Below are 16,635 nucleotides of genomic sequence, written 5' to 3'. Positions count from 1 at the left end.
TCAAATTGAAAGGTCTCCTCCACTAGCAACTAGATGTTGTTTAACAAGTAGGCCTTCTTCCTCTAGAGGATTTAGTCTCCTAGCATATGGCAATTCCCTCAATTGTTCTGTAATCGGTTTCGCTTTTTGTGACTCTTATACCGTTGTACTTTTGTTCTAATTAATATAATTACTATTTGAGAGAGAGAGAGAGAGAGAGAGAGAGAGAGTGTGTGTGTGTGTGTGTGTGTGTGTGTGTGTGTGTGTGTGAGTGTGTGTGTGTGTGTGTGTGTGTGTGTGTGTGTGTGTGTGTGTGTGTGTGTGTGTGTGTGTGTGTGTGTGTGTGTGTGTGTGTGTGTGTGTGTGTGTGTGTGTGTGTGTGTGTGTGTGTGTGTGTGTGTGTGTGTGTGTGTGTGTGTGTGTGTGTGTGTGTGTGTGTGTGTGTGTGTGAGAGAGTCTCCAAAGAGCAAGAATGACCTATGACCCAAAGAAATGAGTACATTTGACCATGTTGTCTCAACTTGAGAATAACAATGAAAATGAAAACTCAATATGCTTATGTTTGCAATTATAAGGATTGCAAGCACATGTTATTATCATGTACAAAATGATCTCTCAATGATGCTTTAGTTGACCTATAGGATCCCATTCAATACGGTAACATAGCATATATCCATGATCTTGACATCATGGATTACAAAGGTTACAATGTGCCCTTGTGTGAACAAGCCAAAGAAACAAAAAACCACTTGCAATGCTAATGTCTTGACTTTGCTCTCTATAGTCAAAAGATTGTACAAAGAAACAGATAACCACTTGCAACAACACATAATGTTTGTTGATCTTTTCTCTATTGCTAAACAATGTGTGCATAATGAACATATAGCGACTTGTAACACTGTTGTCTTAGATTTTCTTTGTATGGCTAAAAGATAAAAATTCATGATAAAGGGTAACCTCTTGTAGAACTATCTTGGATTTGCTCTCTATCTTCAAAATATTGCACAAGGGAACTTATAACCACTTGCAACACATAATGTGCTTAGATTTTCTCTCTTACACTTGCTTTCTCTCTATCTTTTTTTTTTCATGAAGATAATTGAATTAAGTAGTAAATATTTACATTAGACAATCACATCAGCATAGAAAATAATAGACATAAATGAAAGTCTACCAAGACTTTAACATAGAAATGTCACATAGAAAGAACAGCTAGTGTGGAGCGAACAATATCTAGCTAGGGAGCAGCAATGTCAAGAAGAACTAGATTAGCAGACACCATGGAGAAGATCTATCACAACACTAAACCACGAACACGGGCCACATGACTATGGATGCTCGATACTAAATCAAAAATGAAGCCATTTCGAGTACACCAAATATGTCACAAGGTTGTTCATCTAAGGAATTGGAAAGGCAGGAATAATCCAAATGCAAAGAGGTCATAGGGCTTTCCCATAATCCACGAACGAGATAATATCCAGTGTTGAGTCACCGAGGACCACACACGGAAAACAAAACTCTAAATCTATCTCACAGCAGGGCAAGAGACAAAGAGATGAAGCATTATCTCATCACATGTAGTGCATAAAACACATTGACCAGCAGAGATCTTGTGAGCATGCAGCACATCCCTAGTAAGAAGAGCCCCAATAAGCAGCCTCCACATGAACACTTTGTGCTTTCTTTCTCCGTATCTTGGGTCTCTTCCCTCTCTCTCTCTCTCAAACGTGAGAACTCAGTCAGTCAGTTGTATCGCGCTTTTGTGTCTTCCTAACGATTGTTGTCAGGCTATGATGATGATGAGGAGGAGGAGGAGGAAGGCTATATGTGGATTCAAAATCACTTGTGTGGTCAAGACTCATGAGGAGGATGTCTGTCTGGATGCTCGAATAGAGGTCCGTAGTCAGCAATTGATGATGTAAGATGCATTCATAGTAGTCAATTTTAGCCAAAGGTGTTGGTGCTTCTATTCATAGCGTGTAGTCAATTTTAACAAAGGTGTTGGTGCTGCTATTCATAGAGATAGTTGTAGCAATGATGGTGCAGCAGGCAGCAAGTTGTGTGGCTAGTTTGCAGGAGGTAGCTGTGGTGTGGTTTGGGGCAGCATGTCCCTCACTCTCTCACATTTTGTTCCTCACACTCCCTCACACTCAACTTCTTGCTGCCTCAAGCTATCGAAGCAAGAGGGGAAGAAGAGATGGAAGCAAAGAGTGAAGATAAAGTTTCATCTTAATTAGTCCCTCACTCTAGTTCACACTCTCACTCTCACTCTCACTCTCAGTGTCACCTCTCAAGCAATGGAAGCATAAAGCATGTAGATAAGATGATGAAGAAGTGGTAATGTGCACACACAAGAATAAGCTCTCTATTCAAGCTTACACATTGTATACATTAGGGTTATGTTTGCAGATTAGGTTGGGCACCTCTACCCTCTTTCAACTTGAGGCTGATCCTTCCCTTTATTTATATTCCATGTTTGACATTGTGGACATGGTTTGGAAAAAAGGCAAACAGACACGCCTACAACCTCCACATCCATTGTAGATCTTGTAATCTAGCCTTAGATTATATTAGAATTTACATGAGAGTGAGCCCAAATCTCACTTACTTTTTATAAAAATATGATGTCTCTCTTCACCAGTCAAGTAATGCATAGGAAAATTAACAAGTGCATCTCACACAGATGAGCAATGTCTAAAATAATAGTTTGAGTCCTTCAAATGTTGCGCAGCTTGGAGAAATATATTTGGCACTCTTGATTAGCATTCTTGCTCTTTCAGTCTAGCTTCTACTTTCCTTTTGCATCTTTTATTCTCTAAAGGTTAATAGGTCATTGCACTAAGTCATGTAGCTCAAAAGACTATGGAATATCACCCCATGACAAGATTACATCGAACAACTTGACTACACAATGATTGCATCCCTAAGAAGCTAAAAAGACACCCACTGTTAGGTAACTTTTTCAATGAAGAAGAATTGCATGTGGCAAGTCGACTTAGGAAACCTAAAGTCATGAAGTCTAAGCTAACATATCTTGATTCGCTTATTCTCAAATTGACTAACTAAGAAGTTGTAGTATAATCCAAGCTTTATGTAGTGGTGCTTGTCATGATAATAATGAAATAGTTAAATCTATTAAATAAATAAACATAGTTCAAATGCACATGATCATAAAAGAAAAACCTTTAATCACCAAAAATAAAAACCACACAATGAGAATTAGAACTTTTAATATTTAGGACTAAGACTTCATCTAGTGATTAAAGATGATAGGAATAGATGCAAGGAAGAAAGAGTGTCACTAGGAGGATATATTGGACTCTTGATTACTTAGGTCATGATTGCAAACTATCAAGGGTCACAACTTCCTCACATAGTTGTATGGCAACATCTTCCTCACCAACAGCACACGGTCCATACAACTTCACCAAAATCGAAATGAAGGGCTATGTGTATAGGCCCACCCTTACGAGCACCTAGCAAGAGATGAGTAAAAAAGAAGCACATATGGGTTCTCTATTTTCTTTAGCATGCAACTTTATAGATAATAGTCCATTGCTCCATCTTGTACCTTGGCAAACTAACTCACATTGTATTCGAGTTCTTCAAGGATAGTGACTAAAAGCTTCTCAAAGAGCTCATAAAACTTCATCAACATGATTTAGGTATTGAGCTTAGCTTCTTCAACAAAAATAATTATATCAAGCTTTAAAGTCATGGTATTGATTGATGCAATAATACTTGAATTCTTAATTAAGTGCTAGCATTAACATGGTCATCATTTTTAATACACATGCCTTTATCTAACTTGAGGGTCATGTGTATTGACATCTTAGTGGTGTTTGCACTCCATACTCAAATGTGAACAATGCCATGGCAAGATGTTATCATATGTATGGCACCAAATTTGCCCTCCCTAAGCCCATCCTTACATTCTAAGGATTATCTTCCCAATTTACCTTTCTTTCATAATGTCATGTACATATGCCTATTGAGACATGTATGCATCCAACTACTTATTATTAGACATGGCTTTCTTCATATCTATAAAATGTTTTAATAGCACATGAACAATCTCAACATGTTGATAGTCCAAAACCTTTAAGAGATTCATGTTCTTGTAGTTTTCAAACTTTAAGTGCTCACTAATGCATAGCTTCCTAATCGCCTTTAAATTTTCAAATATGCTATCAATAGGAATTGTGATTGGATCGAGGCGTCATGCTTCTAACATCACAAAACTATCCTCCATAACTCTTCATGACTCTCCTGGGTCAGTACCATTATTTGGATCCTCAACAATTACTCTAACAAAGGAAAAGCTATCTTAACTAAACAATGGATGGCCATCAATGTGAAAATACTCATTATTAACAAATATAAATGGAATTCCCAAGCTCATCTCATTTGCATCAATAAATATGGCTTATAAATAGAAAAGACCATCCACTATTTGCCTATGTGGATGCAACAAAATAAATCCATTCTCATATGCTATTTTTCTCTTCTTGATCTGAATTTTATTTGTGCATTCCACACCCAATGTATCAAATTTATTTTCTACACATTTCCATTTTGTCAATCTTTAGATGCATTATCCATATCATGCAATGCAATAGCAATCTCCCCCAACAGTTGCATAGGGGAACATATGTCTAGTTTCTCATCATATAAGGAAGATTCAAAAGCTTACCAGTAGACCTCAGAGAGGCAAACATGTATTGTGCATCCAAATATCTCTCAATCTCATCCAGATCATGAGGACATTGATGACAGGAGCCACAGAATCATTTTGATTCCTGTAGGATTATAACTTCTCTAAAAATACTTATACATATAGTTCATGGCCACTACTCTGGAAGATACTTCTATAGTCATATAGATTGCATTCTTTGCTGAAATTACTTTATGGCCACTACTCTAGAACATACTTCTGTAGTCATATGTACATAATATTTTGTACTCAAATAAGGGTTGTACAAGACCAATCTTAGACATTCTCTTTTATGGTGGCCTTGTTTCCATCATCTTATCTTCTATAAATAGAGAAAGGCTCTGTTCAATTTATTGATAACACCTCATTTCTTATTCAAGGTGTTGGTAAAGTACAGCTCATGGCAACAAATGATAGTATAGGCACTCTCTCATTAGTGCTTTATGAAGTAGACAACAAGAAGAAGTTGTCAATCTTTGTATTTGTAATGCACCTAAACACCACCCACATATAGGCTCTCATACATGAGGTAGGTAATGGGATGGGTGGGGCTAGATGACATGGGAGTACAGCCACATGGGAAAAAGGATCTCATGAGAGGTGGAACGTGTGTACATGGTGAGACGGGTCATGGTATTGGCATTCAAGGCCGGGCAATTAATGGCTCAGATGGCACGAAAACATGAATTTTTTAAATTAAACATTTTTATGACATGGCATTTATTTATTTGGATTATTTTTATCCATTAAAAATGACAAGAAAAGTGTTGGTCTTGATTGTGACAAGAACAAAACTAGCTAATCGTGTGTTTTTGAAGCTAGAATAAGAATGAGACTACTATCATCTTTATTGTGGTGCAAACCACGTGATTAGTAAATGCATCTTCCTCTCTTTCTCTTTGTGCCTCCTATGAGGAGTTACAAAGAGAAGTTTAGTAATGAAGTGGAATATTCATTAGATTGGTGATTCATAGTGTTACAGGCAAATCACAAACTAATCGAGTATGGGTGTAGAAGAGTTATCCCAATTTGGTTGGTGAGGTGGCTTCAAAGGATCAAAGTGGAGAGTATTGGTTCATGCTTGAGTTTTCGTAGACAATCCTTGTTTGAATCTCCATTAACTATTGTAATAAAGATTTGAGGATTACTTCCACCATTTTGGATTCTCTCATATTTTATTCAGTTGTACAATTAGAACATAATTTGAATCTTACAATTCATATTAGAGCCAACTCGTTGTTGATAAGTAAGGAGAGATTAGATGATAAGAATCCGAAATTTCCATTTCTTCTCCACAGTAGGTTACAATGATTTTCTTTTGTTGACAATGGATGCTCATATGAAAAAACCAATTGTGCCAAATCCACCTCATTATGCTACCTTTTTTATTTAGCTCCCAACCATGGATTACTATGACTCCTTGTGATTCAAGTAGAGGTAGCATAAGCCACTGTGGAAGCAACATTCTTGGAGGTAGTATCACTTCACCATGGGCTTGCTATTCTCTAAAGCATGATATAAAATTCTCCCAACTTCAAGGCAAGGTCATTATCATGAAACAATGCATAGAGAAAACATTGGAATGACTGGAGCAATTGGTGATCCCAAATTTAGTGGATAAAGAGTTTGTATAGAAAGCTTTCACTACAACTTCCACCAACTAGCAACAAGAGGGCTAGCACTATTAGGGTGTCTCCACTTCCAAGTTTGCATGGAGGATTGGAACACATTCGGTGTGGAGCACTTGCCTACCCCTACTCATGTTTAGAGATATTTAATATTTCTCCATAGGGTGCCTCAAACCACTTCAACTCTTTCCTTTACCTTCTACATCTATCCCTAAACATTTAGTGGGTTTTTTCATCTCTCTCATTGAAAAGGAAAGGTAATTATCGTGAAGAAATTAATCATTTTTAAGTTGAATGGAATGAGATGGGAAGTGAGGTGGACACAGTGCTCTTGGCTCAATGTAGCAAATGGTGGGATTTAAGATTCTTCATGTTCGAAAGAGTCTTCATGCCATAGTGGCTCTATTGTCGGGGTCGTACCTCAAATCACATGCGATGAGCACCTGGGCCCAAATTTCTTTGCCCATTCTTCAACACTTTATTAGGATATGGACACCTTCTTCACTTGCTTCACCAAATTCCTATTGATGTATCCCATTCCCCTTATTACTGAGGATGATATCATTGCCAAGTTTTTGTATAACTTAGGATTTTTAGCCTAAAATAAATAGCAAAGTTGAAAAGTACCACTTAGGGGAATATGTGGAGGAAATAGCTATCCAAATACAAGAGTTCAAAGTTTGAGATATTCAAAAATTGGCTCCTCGACCCAATGTTGATGTGATTTTAGGGTAGCCATGGCATCCATAGTCACATGTTCTTGATGGATCGTCACTCAAACCTTGTCCTCGTTCAAAGTGGGTCTTAGTAGGTGGTCAAGACCTTGCATGGCACCATTGTACCCTTAGCAAATTGAGCTCAATGGGTGAGAGGTAGTTAATTTCTCATCCCCAAGTGAAATAGGTAGTTTACAACAATGACCATGCTATAACGGTTTGTGTAGGAGCTTGAGAAGGAGTGTTTTTCTTCTTCATTGCAAGGACATGTGGATGAGATTGGCTTGGCAATGTCATTAGTTTCCCCCATTGCAACTAGAGGATTTAATATTGAGTAAGTTCCAAGGGTGCAATGTCACTTGAAGGCACTCTACTAGATGAGCAAGAAGGAGCTTGAGGAGCTTCAAGCATAGAATGAGAACCCTTTGGAGTAGGGACTCATTTGAGTCATCTCTTGCCCTTTCAATGCTCTAGTTTTGCGAGTAAAACGAAGGATGGTGAGTTGTTTATATTGTGTGTGGATTACAAGGCACTCAATAACCTCACCACTAAAAACAATTATCCCTTGGATGGGTTATTTGATTAGCTAGCATGCTTGGTGACTTTTAGCATATTCCAAAGACCGCATTTTGGACTCCATTTGGGGCAAGCATATTTGATTAGCTAGCATGCTTGGTGACTTTTAGCATATTCCAAAGACCTCATTTTGGACTCCATTTGGGGCAAGTTTATTAGACTTTTGATATAGATGCAAACATTAGTGGCTTCTTCCAATAAGTGACATCCTATTAAAGCATGCCACATTTCCCTTAGAGATCGTTGCTATCAAGTAGATAGAGCTCCACATGCACATCTACACCTATGAGTGTGATCCAACAAGAGCACCAAGTTCTCCTATAGATACTTCAAGATCAAGCAATCACTATTACAGAGCATAAGGCCCACTTCCTAGCTAACCTTATTTTGCCCTAGAGCCTTCAAAGTCACTCCAAAACTTGATCAAGTTCATGAGAAAAGCTCATCAAAGAGCACCTCTATTTCCATATGAGAAAAAAAGAACAAAAATATTCATGCTCTAGGGCACAATATGTGATAATGAAAATATTAATGATCTAGACACAACATGTAACTATTGCAAAGCACACAATAATTCAAACTTAGTGAGGTACTTTGCATTCGGTAGGCTCCTAGATTGCTTAGTTCTCAACTCTAATCTCTCACTACTTTTCTCAAGCACCAATAATCAACCTAAATATTTTAGCATTAATTTAGCTTCACTTAAAGGAGGATAATATCAAACAATATATACAAATCTCATGCACAAAGGAACACATATGTTACACATAGATGCACACACTCTAATACATTTTAATGCTAAAAAGCACACAACACCATTAACATACCTAACATCCATAGGAACTCGCATAACACTATCCACACGTAATAGGCAATGACAAAGACAAGCACACATTGTGTGCGTGTGCGCGTGCGTGTGCGTGTGCGCGCGCGCACGCGCACACACGCGCACGTGCGTGTGCACTTAAAATATACCCAAATACATGGATACATGAGGCCATAACACCTAAGTATTAGGCCCAAGCTCTAGATGTATATAGATTATGATTAACAATTCGAACTAGATACACATTCCCTCCCCTCATTCTCACTTCTCTTGAGTTGATTGGGGAAAGAAACCTACACTTACCCTACCACTCTCTCAATCTCTCAATGATAAGGAAAACAATCCTAGTCTTCAGAATAACACACATCACGATGGGTGCATGCACAATCCTTGTGCTTCCTATCCAAAACATGTTCATATTGATGAATGAAATGCTCAAGCACACATGCTTCAAAGGCTATGCATGTCCATGGATCATTCTATGCAATCCAAAACACATGATTCACATATGAAAAAAGTGAATGCGTTGAAAGAAACAGTGCCTAGCTTATACTAGTATGCAATGCGATGTAAAAGTATACAAACACATGATGCACGTATGAAAAATGAATGCATTGATGAAAGAAACAGTGCCTACCTTATACTAGTATGCAATGCTCTATGCAAGTATAAAAACAAAGGGGTTCTTTAATTAAAATTAAATCCCTCAAATGATCATTATATGAAATCCAAATGACATGATGCACATGTGAGGAAAATGAATGCATTGAAAGAGACAATACTTAACTCATACTAGTGTGCAATGCTCTATGAAACTATGCAAACACATGGGTTCATTGATTCAAATTAAATCCATTTATGCATATATCACCTCTCAAAAAAACCAAGGGACTCCACTCTACACCTGCCCACTAGTAGGCTTGATGAAATCATTTGAGTATTAAAAAACCCTAGCTCACTATTGATGCACTCTTACACAACCCTCAACTCACACATCCACCTTAGTCTCTTAGCTCAAGGTCCCTAACAAGTGGAAGAATGTTCCAAAAGTGAGTGCAAGGAACTATGTATGCATAATGAAGGTGTACTCTCATGTGCATGTGCTACTAAAGCTACATATAGCTGCAGTAGGTTTCATGTCATGTTTGTGCTCATTCATGGTGCAAAACATATCTTCCCAATCCCTTGTATGGTTTAGTTCAAGCTCTAGGGAGATGACTCGCACGTGCAATTCATAGAAACAAAGGTGTAGTGATGTGCTTGTGAATAGTCATCCCATGAGAAGTTCAAGCTTAAGTATCAAAAGTTTGCCTAATCTTCTTTGATATTCAGCTTCTTTGATGGAGCTCCTTCTTCCAAAGAATCACATTCTTGACTGCCAAGGTTAAGTGTAGCATGAAAATCAAAGCCAAAGTCCAAACCCCTAGCCTAGCAAAAAGCCAAGTTTTATTGGACTATGAACTCAAAGACACAAACCTCTCATGTAAGCAAGGACCTAAATCCCACTTACCTAATGTAGAGTTAGGGGTTTTTTGTCTTTTGTAAAAATGTACAACAATGTGAGTGCAGTTTTTGAAAAAAAGATCAATAAGACCTTAACTACACAATTTTTGTTTCACATTTCTTAGAAGGCAAGGTGTTGCAAATTCTTGAAGACTTGTCGCATACCATGTAGATCACGGTGTCATAAATATTGAGAGTTCTCTCCCTCAATTTATCCTAATACTTAAAAAAGATTGTGTAGCAAAGGATAGATGCAAGATCTATCATCCCCAAAAAGTTCACAAGGCTGCACAAGTCTTCCAAGCAAGCACTTAAAGGAGATAAGAGAGTATGATTTCCTTGATGATAACATTGTTCATACTAAAACAAAGTTGAAAGATTGTTAAACCAAACATTTTAGGAAAAACAAAAAACTAACTCACTTTTAAGGATACATCAAATTATTCACACAATTTGATACACACACACACAAACATTCAAATATTGTTGTTGTTGTTGTTGTTGTTGTTGTTGTTGTTGTTGTTGTTGTTGTTGTTGGAAACTTCAAGTGAGGGGAGCATCACCATGAAGTACAAAAATCCAACCAAATTTATCTTTACTTTGGACACTAAATGTAGGACATAAAATTCACTTCTTTACGATAATGACCTTTCTGTCAAATCTACAATATCAAAAATATCATATGCTAGGATGATTGAAGCGCCATATAAGTGCAAAACAATTGTCTAGTTTTAGAGTAAAGAAAAGTTGGAACAAATACTCACACGCTCTCAATACAGAATCCATCTTCAACTTACACTTTGATGTAATCTAATTTACAAGTATGGAAAAGGCAATCACTTTACATGGAAGGCTCGAGATCTAATATTACACAACCTTTGGTCATGAACCAACCACCAATGTTGTAGGATCATTTATTACAAACGTATATTCTCTACTTGACATGTTTCTATGCGCCCAATTCTAAAAAACATCTCATTTGTGGGCTTATGAGACAAATTCTTACTTGATATTCTTTCCTTTTAGCCTACCATCCCCTAGTGCATCGTCAAGTGAAGTGTGAATTGAGTGCATTTGTAGCATGCAATGGAAAATCATGTAAAAGGAACATGCAATAGAGGCATGGAGCATTCAATCTAATATCAAGGAGTGCAATAATGGGATGTCCCACAACATAAACTCTAATACCTCTACCTGGGAAAAGTTGCATTTTTCTTATGGAACATTGACTACACTCTTTAGACACACGTGCACATACAGAGGCACACCTATATGTAGCACACATGCACATATACACTCATGTACACATGCATGTATGTGTGCATGCACACATGCGCACATGCCCACACACACACACACACTATGTACATGCAAGTGTAGTTTACCCCATCATCCTACATATGCCTAGGTGGATAATATCTATATCGATCGAAACCCTCCACTGTTTTCTTTCATTGCTCCCATTGTACATCACCAACAAGGTTCATATAAAGGAGTTCCAATAATTCCATTGGATTGCACCTCACTATTTATTGAATGCCTCATTCGATTGGACAACATTTAACAAAGGCCTACATTAGCCTAAGCATTTAGCATTTTTATCATACTTACAAATATCTTTATTCATGAATATAAATAAGTAATACTTACCTGCATGTGACATATGGCAAAGCAAGATCATTGAATACTATGGTTAAATAATTCCTCCTAGATTCATAATCAAGTTTAGATTCACATGCATAATGTTTTGTTTAATTGTACATGTTCTCTTTCCATATTTGTTCTTCAAATTTATGTTTTATCACTTGGCCTTCGAGACTACTCCAATTTTTTATCACTTGGCCTTGGAGACTACTCCTCCAAGAAATAATATGCCTTTTTGCATGAAAAAACCCATTTTATTCCTTAGAGGAGTAGTCTCCAAGGCTAAGTGATTAAAAATAAATTTGAATAACAAGTATGGAAAGAGAACAAAAGGTTACGCATGTGAATCTAAACTCGATTATGAATCTAAGAGGAATTATTTAACCACTGTATTCAATGGGTTTGCTTTGCCATATGATGGTTTGATATAGCCAACTATCTCAAGATATGTCATTATAGATCACAAATGAGTAGACAAATGACACCCATACGAGCAATTATTAAGCTCATTATAAGATGTTATAAGGCATATTTCATATCAACTCTATTCACTATCATGTATTTTCTATCTCACTCTAATATTCTACATCTCATCATCATGGATCCCAACACAAACTTGTTTGTATGACACATTATGTATTGTATAATAGCACAAGGCATCTCGTATAATCATTTCCTTATAAATGTTATCATTATACAACTAAAGTTAGGTTCATGAATCACCAACCCTAGTCCCTACATAGGTAACCCTAATGCATAGATAACATTCACAAGCTATCATTAATTGACTCAAAAGTAAGAATGTTCAACACTCAACCCAACTTCTAAGCACATTTGACTCAAGGTAGGGTTGTAATACAATCAAATAACTTCAAAGAAAGACCTCATGAGACCAATTAGCATGCATCTCAAAGTAGTTCTTGAACTCAACCAAGTACTTGTATATCAATATGTCACCAACCACACCAAATTTCAAGTTACTTTGCATTCATAGGCCATTGTAGCATCTTTAACAAACCAAACACTAGCAAAGATTTCATCTTTTATCCTCATCAAGTTAAAAGCTTAGCATACACAACTATAAAATGCCTTGTAGATTTGATAAATGTACATAATTGTAGGCAAATTTATCCAAAGAAGATCCAATTTAATGTGGCATTTGAACATATCACATATGACTTTCTTGATTGGTTTGACAATGGCAAGCTAAACAAAACTTTAGTTTGCATGCAAATTATCCATTAAATGAATCATACATCACCAAATGAATAAAATTTGCTACATGACTCACATGAATGGTCCACTTTAGTAGAATACAATTATCCAATTTTGATCAATACAATCCACATTGTGTTAAGTAGCATCATTTTGCCACTAGGATCTAGGAATTCCACAATAAAAGCCTTACTTGTCTTTTATCATGGCTTGGAAGGTGCTTATAATGGTTGCAATCTTGGTGTGCAATGTATGTCGATTTCTAAGATGATAGACATTTGATATAAATACTTCACACATGACTCCAAAATACTATGTAGACCAAGACAAACATTCTATAGGCTATATAGTTCCTTTCACAATCTCTATTCATACTAGATAAATAGAAATACCTCTCATACGATATCATAATAGCCAAAAAACACGATGACTATTGCATATTACACTAAGTACTTCCTTTCTTTTCTTGTATTCTCGTGTATTTTATCATGGATAAATGATATTTTGTGATAGAACTAGTTCTCTCATAGCATAACATTGAATACAATCATGAGATTGCAACTAGACATATAAGTCTAAGTTTGGATTGGGCTGATATTACATAAATAGTTCCCTAATCACTTTACAAAATTAACATCTGAGGTTAGACACATAAGCCAATTTGTGGCCTTAGTATGTCTTCGGTAAGCCTCCTTCTAGTTCAAGTATCATGATTCTTTTTCTTCCTTGTGCAATTTTTCAAACAAACTAGATAAGATATTTTTCCTCATCTACAAACCTTTGAAAGATTGTTCCTTATCAAGAAGTAATGCAAATCCTTATAACTAGCTCAAACAATAGACCATTCCAAGCCATATACGTCCTAGGCAAGGTTAGTTTAATATACAATGTACTATGATTTTTAGCACGATGTGATCTACTCTCATCCACTATTTCCTAAAAGTTGAACTTTAGGGTACTAAGCATTGCTTATTGGAATATGGCACTTTCCACAATTGAAATAGGCACTTGGATTGCACCTAAATAAGAGTAATAATTTCATGCCTCTTGAACTCAACAAGCACATAACACATTAAATTGAACTTCGTAGTTTCTTTCACAATATAGCACATTTGATTGAGCTTTGTATTTTCATTCATGATGATTCTCAACATTAGAGTAACTCCTCGAACATCCTAACAAGGCTCAATAGGCATCTGTGTCATCCCCAGATATACCCAAGACAATTCCATTAAGAAGCCCACAATGACCCATTGAGAAGCCATGGCATGTTCTTGTGGGTCTCGATGAGGCCCTCCACCATGGATGCCCTCTATGAACAACAATTAGTTTGTTTAGTGTAAATTTAGCGGTTTAAACACCTACATACATCCTTTGGAGAAACCTTTGTTACGTCTTCAAATGCCTTACCCACATCTTTAACACTACCCATACCCCCAAGCAATGCCCACATCCCCCTACAATTCTAAATTGGGCATCGCCTCTGAGGTCATGAATATGATTAGGTGTCCCCTTGCTTGCTTGGGCACCACTTTCCCTAGGCACGTCTGATCTTACATTCCCACTCCCCATGACCACCCTTCTTGCTCTCCCACACATCCCCCTACTAGCACCTCATCCAACACACAGCCCATGTAGCACGACAAATACCCTCTTCATATCACATACAAACCCTTTACGTAACCACCCTCTCTCCCATGCTATCTCCCTAGTGACCATGCTTGGATATAAACGCTCTTTAGCACAAGGTGATATCAAAAATCCATTGGTTGTCTTCTTGGGTGACACTTTCCACAAGTCCATCCATTGTTTTTTGTCTTCTTGGGTCACACATGGACCACAAGACACTTGCAACAACATTTTTGTGTGGTAAGAATTTAGAGAACACTGCCACTGAGCGGCAGGCCGGTTGGTTAAGAGGTCTTTGGTTCAATTCCACTTCCACTTATGAGCAGCTTAGCAGCACCTTATACTTGGGGGTAATTAGCAGCCTGCATATATGTGTATGTGTGTGTGTATAGATATATTACTTGCGCATTTTAAGAAAAGATGAAAGAAAACCCATAGCAACTCGTATGTTCTAAACTTTCTGACGCTTGATTTGGAGCCTCTCTTCAATGAGGCTCCGAATCATATTCAGCAATACCCCATCCCCGGTATTCCCAGGCTTCAATGCTGCTTCCATGTCGACCTTTGCAGCCTGCTCCATTACAGGTGCACCCTCCTTGTGTGGCTCTTTTGAATCTACAGCAGCATTCTCCACACCTGCCAACTTGCCCAAACCAGGAAGTCACTTCTTTAATATTGATCCCATTTTACATTCTAATGTTATAAAGCAAAAAAAGAGATTGCTCCCATTTTACATCTAATTTTTAAAAGGCACCCCAACAAAAAATAAAATAAAATAAAACAAAAAGTTGTCCAAACCTGCTTTCTTCTCTGGTGTTGGCCGCTCATTCTTACATCTCTCTGACCCTGCACTTGTCGCTTTAGGTGCACTCACATCTTCATGGCCCCTGGCATTTGGATCTGGTATTACATGTCTCCCAAGCATTCATGTCAATCTCTAAACAAGCCTCCACAAACAAAATTGACCTTAATTCACAACGAATCTAATGCACCCCACTGTCTATGCTTCATTTACATACATTTACTTACCAAAGCCCACTGCTGAGTCCTTTATAGTTGGAGGTTCTTGCTGCATTTTGCACTCACTTTCAGCTTCTCCTACAAACCAAACGCGATGTTTGTTAGTTTCATATAGAGAAAATGGAACTATCAACAATGGATGATGAAACATGGCGTACTCTCATGCTTAGCAACAATGTTGTGAAGGCTCCCAAGAAGCAGTGACTTTGCACTGTCTGGAATCTTCTCATTGCACCCGCGCCGCACACAGAACATTCTTGAGGCACATGTACTTGCAAAGCACAAAGGGTGGTATTTATCTTTGCAAGCTAGCATGTAAATTCCGACCACATGTGCAGCACTCAATGGCTCACCACATGCAACACATTTTCCATCTATTTCAACTGAAGCATCTCCATTCTTAGGTGCCTCATAGAATGTGGGCCTCAAAACAAGACTCTCGCCCTGCTTAAGCTGCTGTGACAGGTTATGTACAAACTGATAATGGTCTATTGCTTCTTCCACTTCGAACTCTAATAATTCTATTTCTTTCTGCATACACACCATGGAAACACCAAGAAACCTAGTATAAAAACCAAGGAAAAAAACACTTACAGTTCAAAAGGTAGAAAATAGTACTTCACGCAAAATATTATACAGCTCTCTAATTAAAGCAAAGCATCTGCTGTAGTCAAGTATTAATAAAAGCACTGCTATAGAAAATGTGTAGGGTTGAGCATACAAAGGTAATTGTTTATAATCTCCTAAAATCAATTAATATTGGCAAGTAGTTTTACTGCTGCACTCAAAAGCACTCTACTGCTTTGGAAGTGACAAAGTACTTTCAATACTCTATATTTTATAATCATTCAAAGGCACTCGTGTAAGTCTTCAAAGTGTTCAACTGGTTTTTGAATAATTCTAAGCATACTAGAGATCTTGACTATGGAACTAACCAGAATACTTATTAGAGTAAGTGCTTTTAAAGTACAAAGAATACTTCACTATTTAAGTATTCCTTGTACATCAAGCAGAAAAAAAATACTATTGTGTGCTTTTACTACTCAGGCAGCAAAATAGACACCCCCGAAGTACTTAAATGTGTCCAAAGTACTTTAACCATTCTTCAAGACCTAGTGCTGCTAAGAGAGTAATCTGTCTAAATATTATAAAAGTGATCCTAAGCTCTTACAAATATTCTCA

General features: G+C 37.3%; 1 protein-coding gene across 4 annotated transcripts in view; it reads right to left on the bottom strand.

Annotated features, from left to right (window-relative positions):
• Window positions 1-14,553: 14,553 nt before the first annotated feature.
• LOC148025737 (uncharacterized) overlaps window positions 14,554-16,635 on the bottom strand; it is a 35,251-nt gene continuing 33,169 nt past the window's right edge. For 2 of the 4 annotated variants that reach the window (XM_087692961.1, XM_087692960.1), the window contains exons 4-7: window positions 15,612-15,984; window positions 15,463-15,531; window positions 15,232-15,333; window positions 14,554-15,069 (exon numbers count right to left, since the gene is read on the bottom strand). In XM_087692961.1, coding sequence (XP_087549087.1) covers window positions 14,885-15,069; window positions 15,232-15,333; window positions 15,463-15,531; window positions 15,612-15,984 — 729 coding nt within the window. In that variant the 3' untranslated portion in view covers window positions 14,554-14,884. Of the gene's footprint in view, window positions 15,077-15,231; window positions 15,334-15,462; window positions 15,532-15,611; window positions 15,985-16,635 lie in introns of all 4 variants that reach the window. The other 2 variants (XM_087692963.1, XM_087692962.1) reach the window with 2 other exon arrangements.

Source organism: Lygodium microphyllum, chromosome 14 (assembly GCF_053477565.2).
Source record: "Lygodium microphyllum isolate KBCC chromosome 14, Lygodium_microphyllum_v1.1.10, whole genome shotgun sequence".
Classification (NCBI taxonomy): domain Eukaryota; kingdom Viridiplantae; phylum Streptophyta; class Polypodiopsida; order Schizaeales; family Lygodiaceae; genus Lygodium; species Lygodium microphyllum.
Note: the sequence above shows the minus strand (reverse complement) of the source record. Positions and strands in the feature narration are given on the sequence as shown.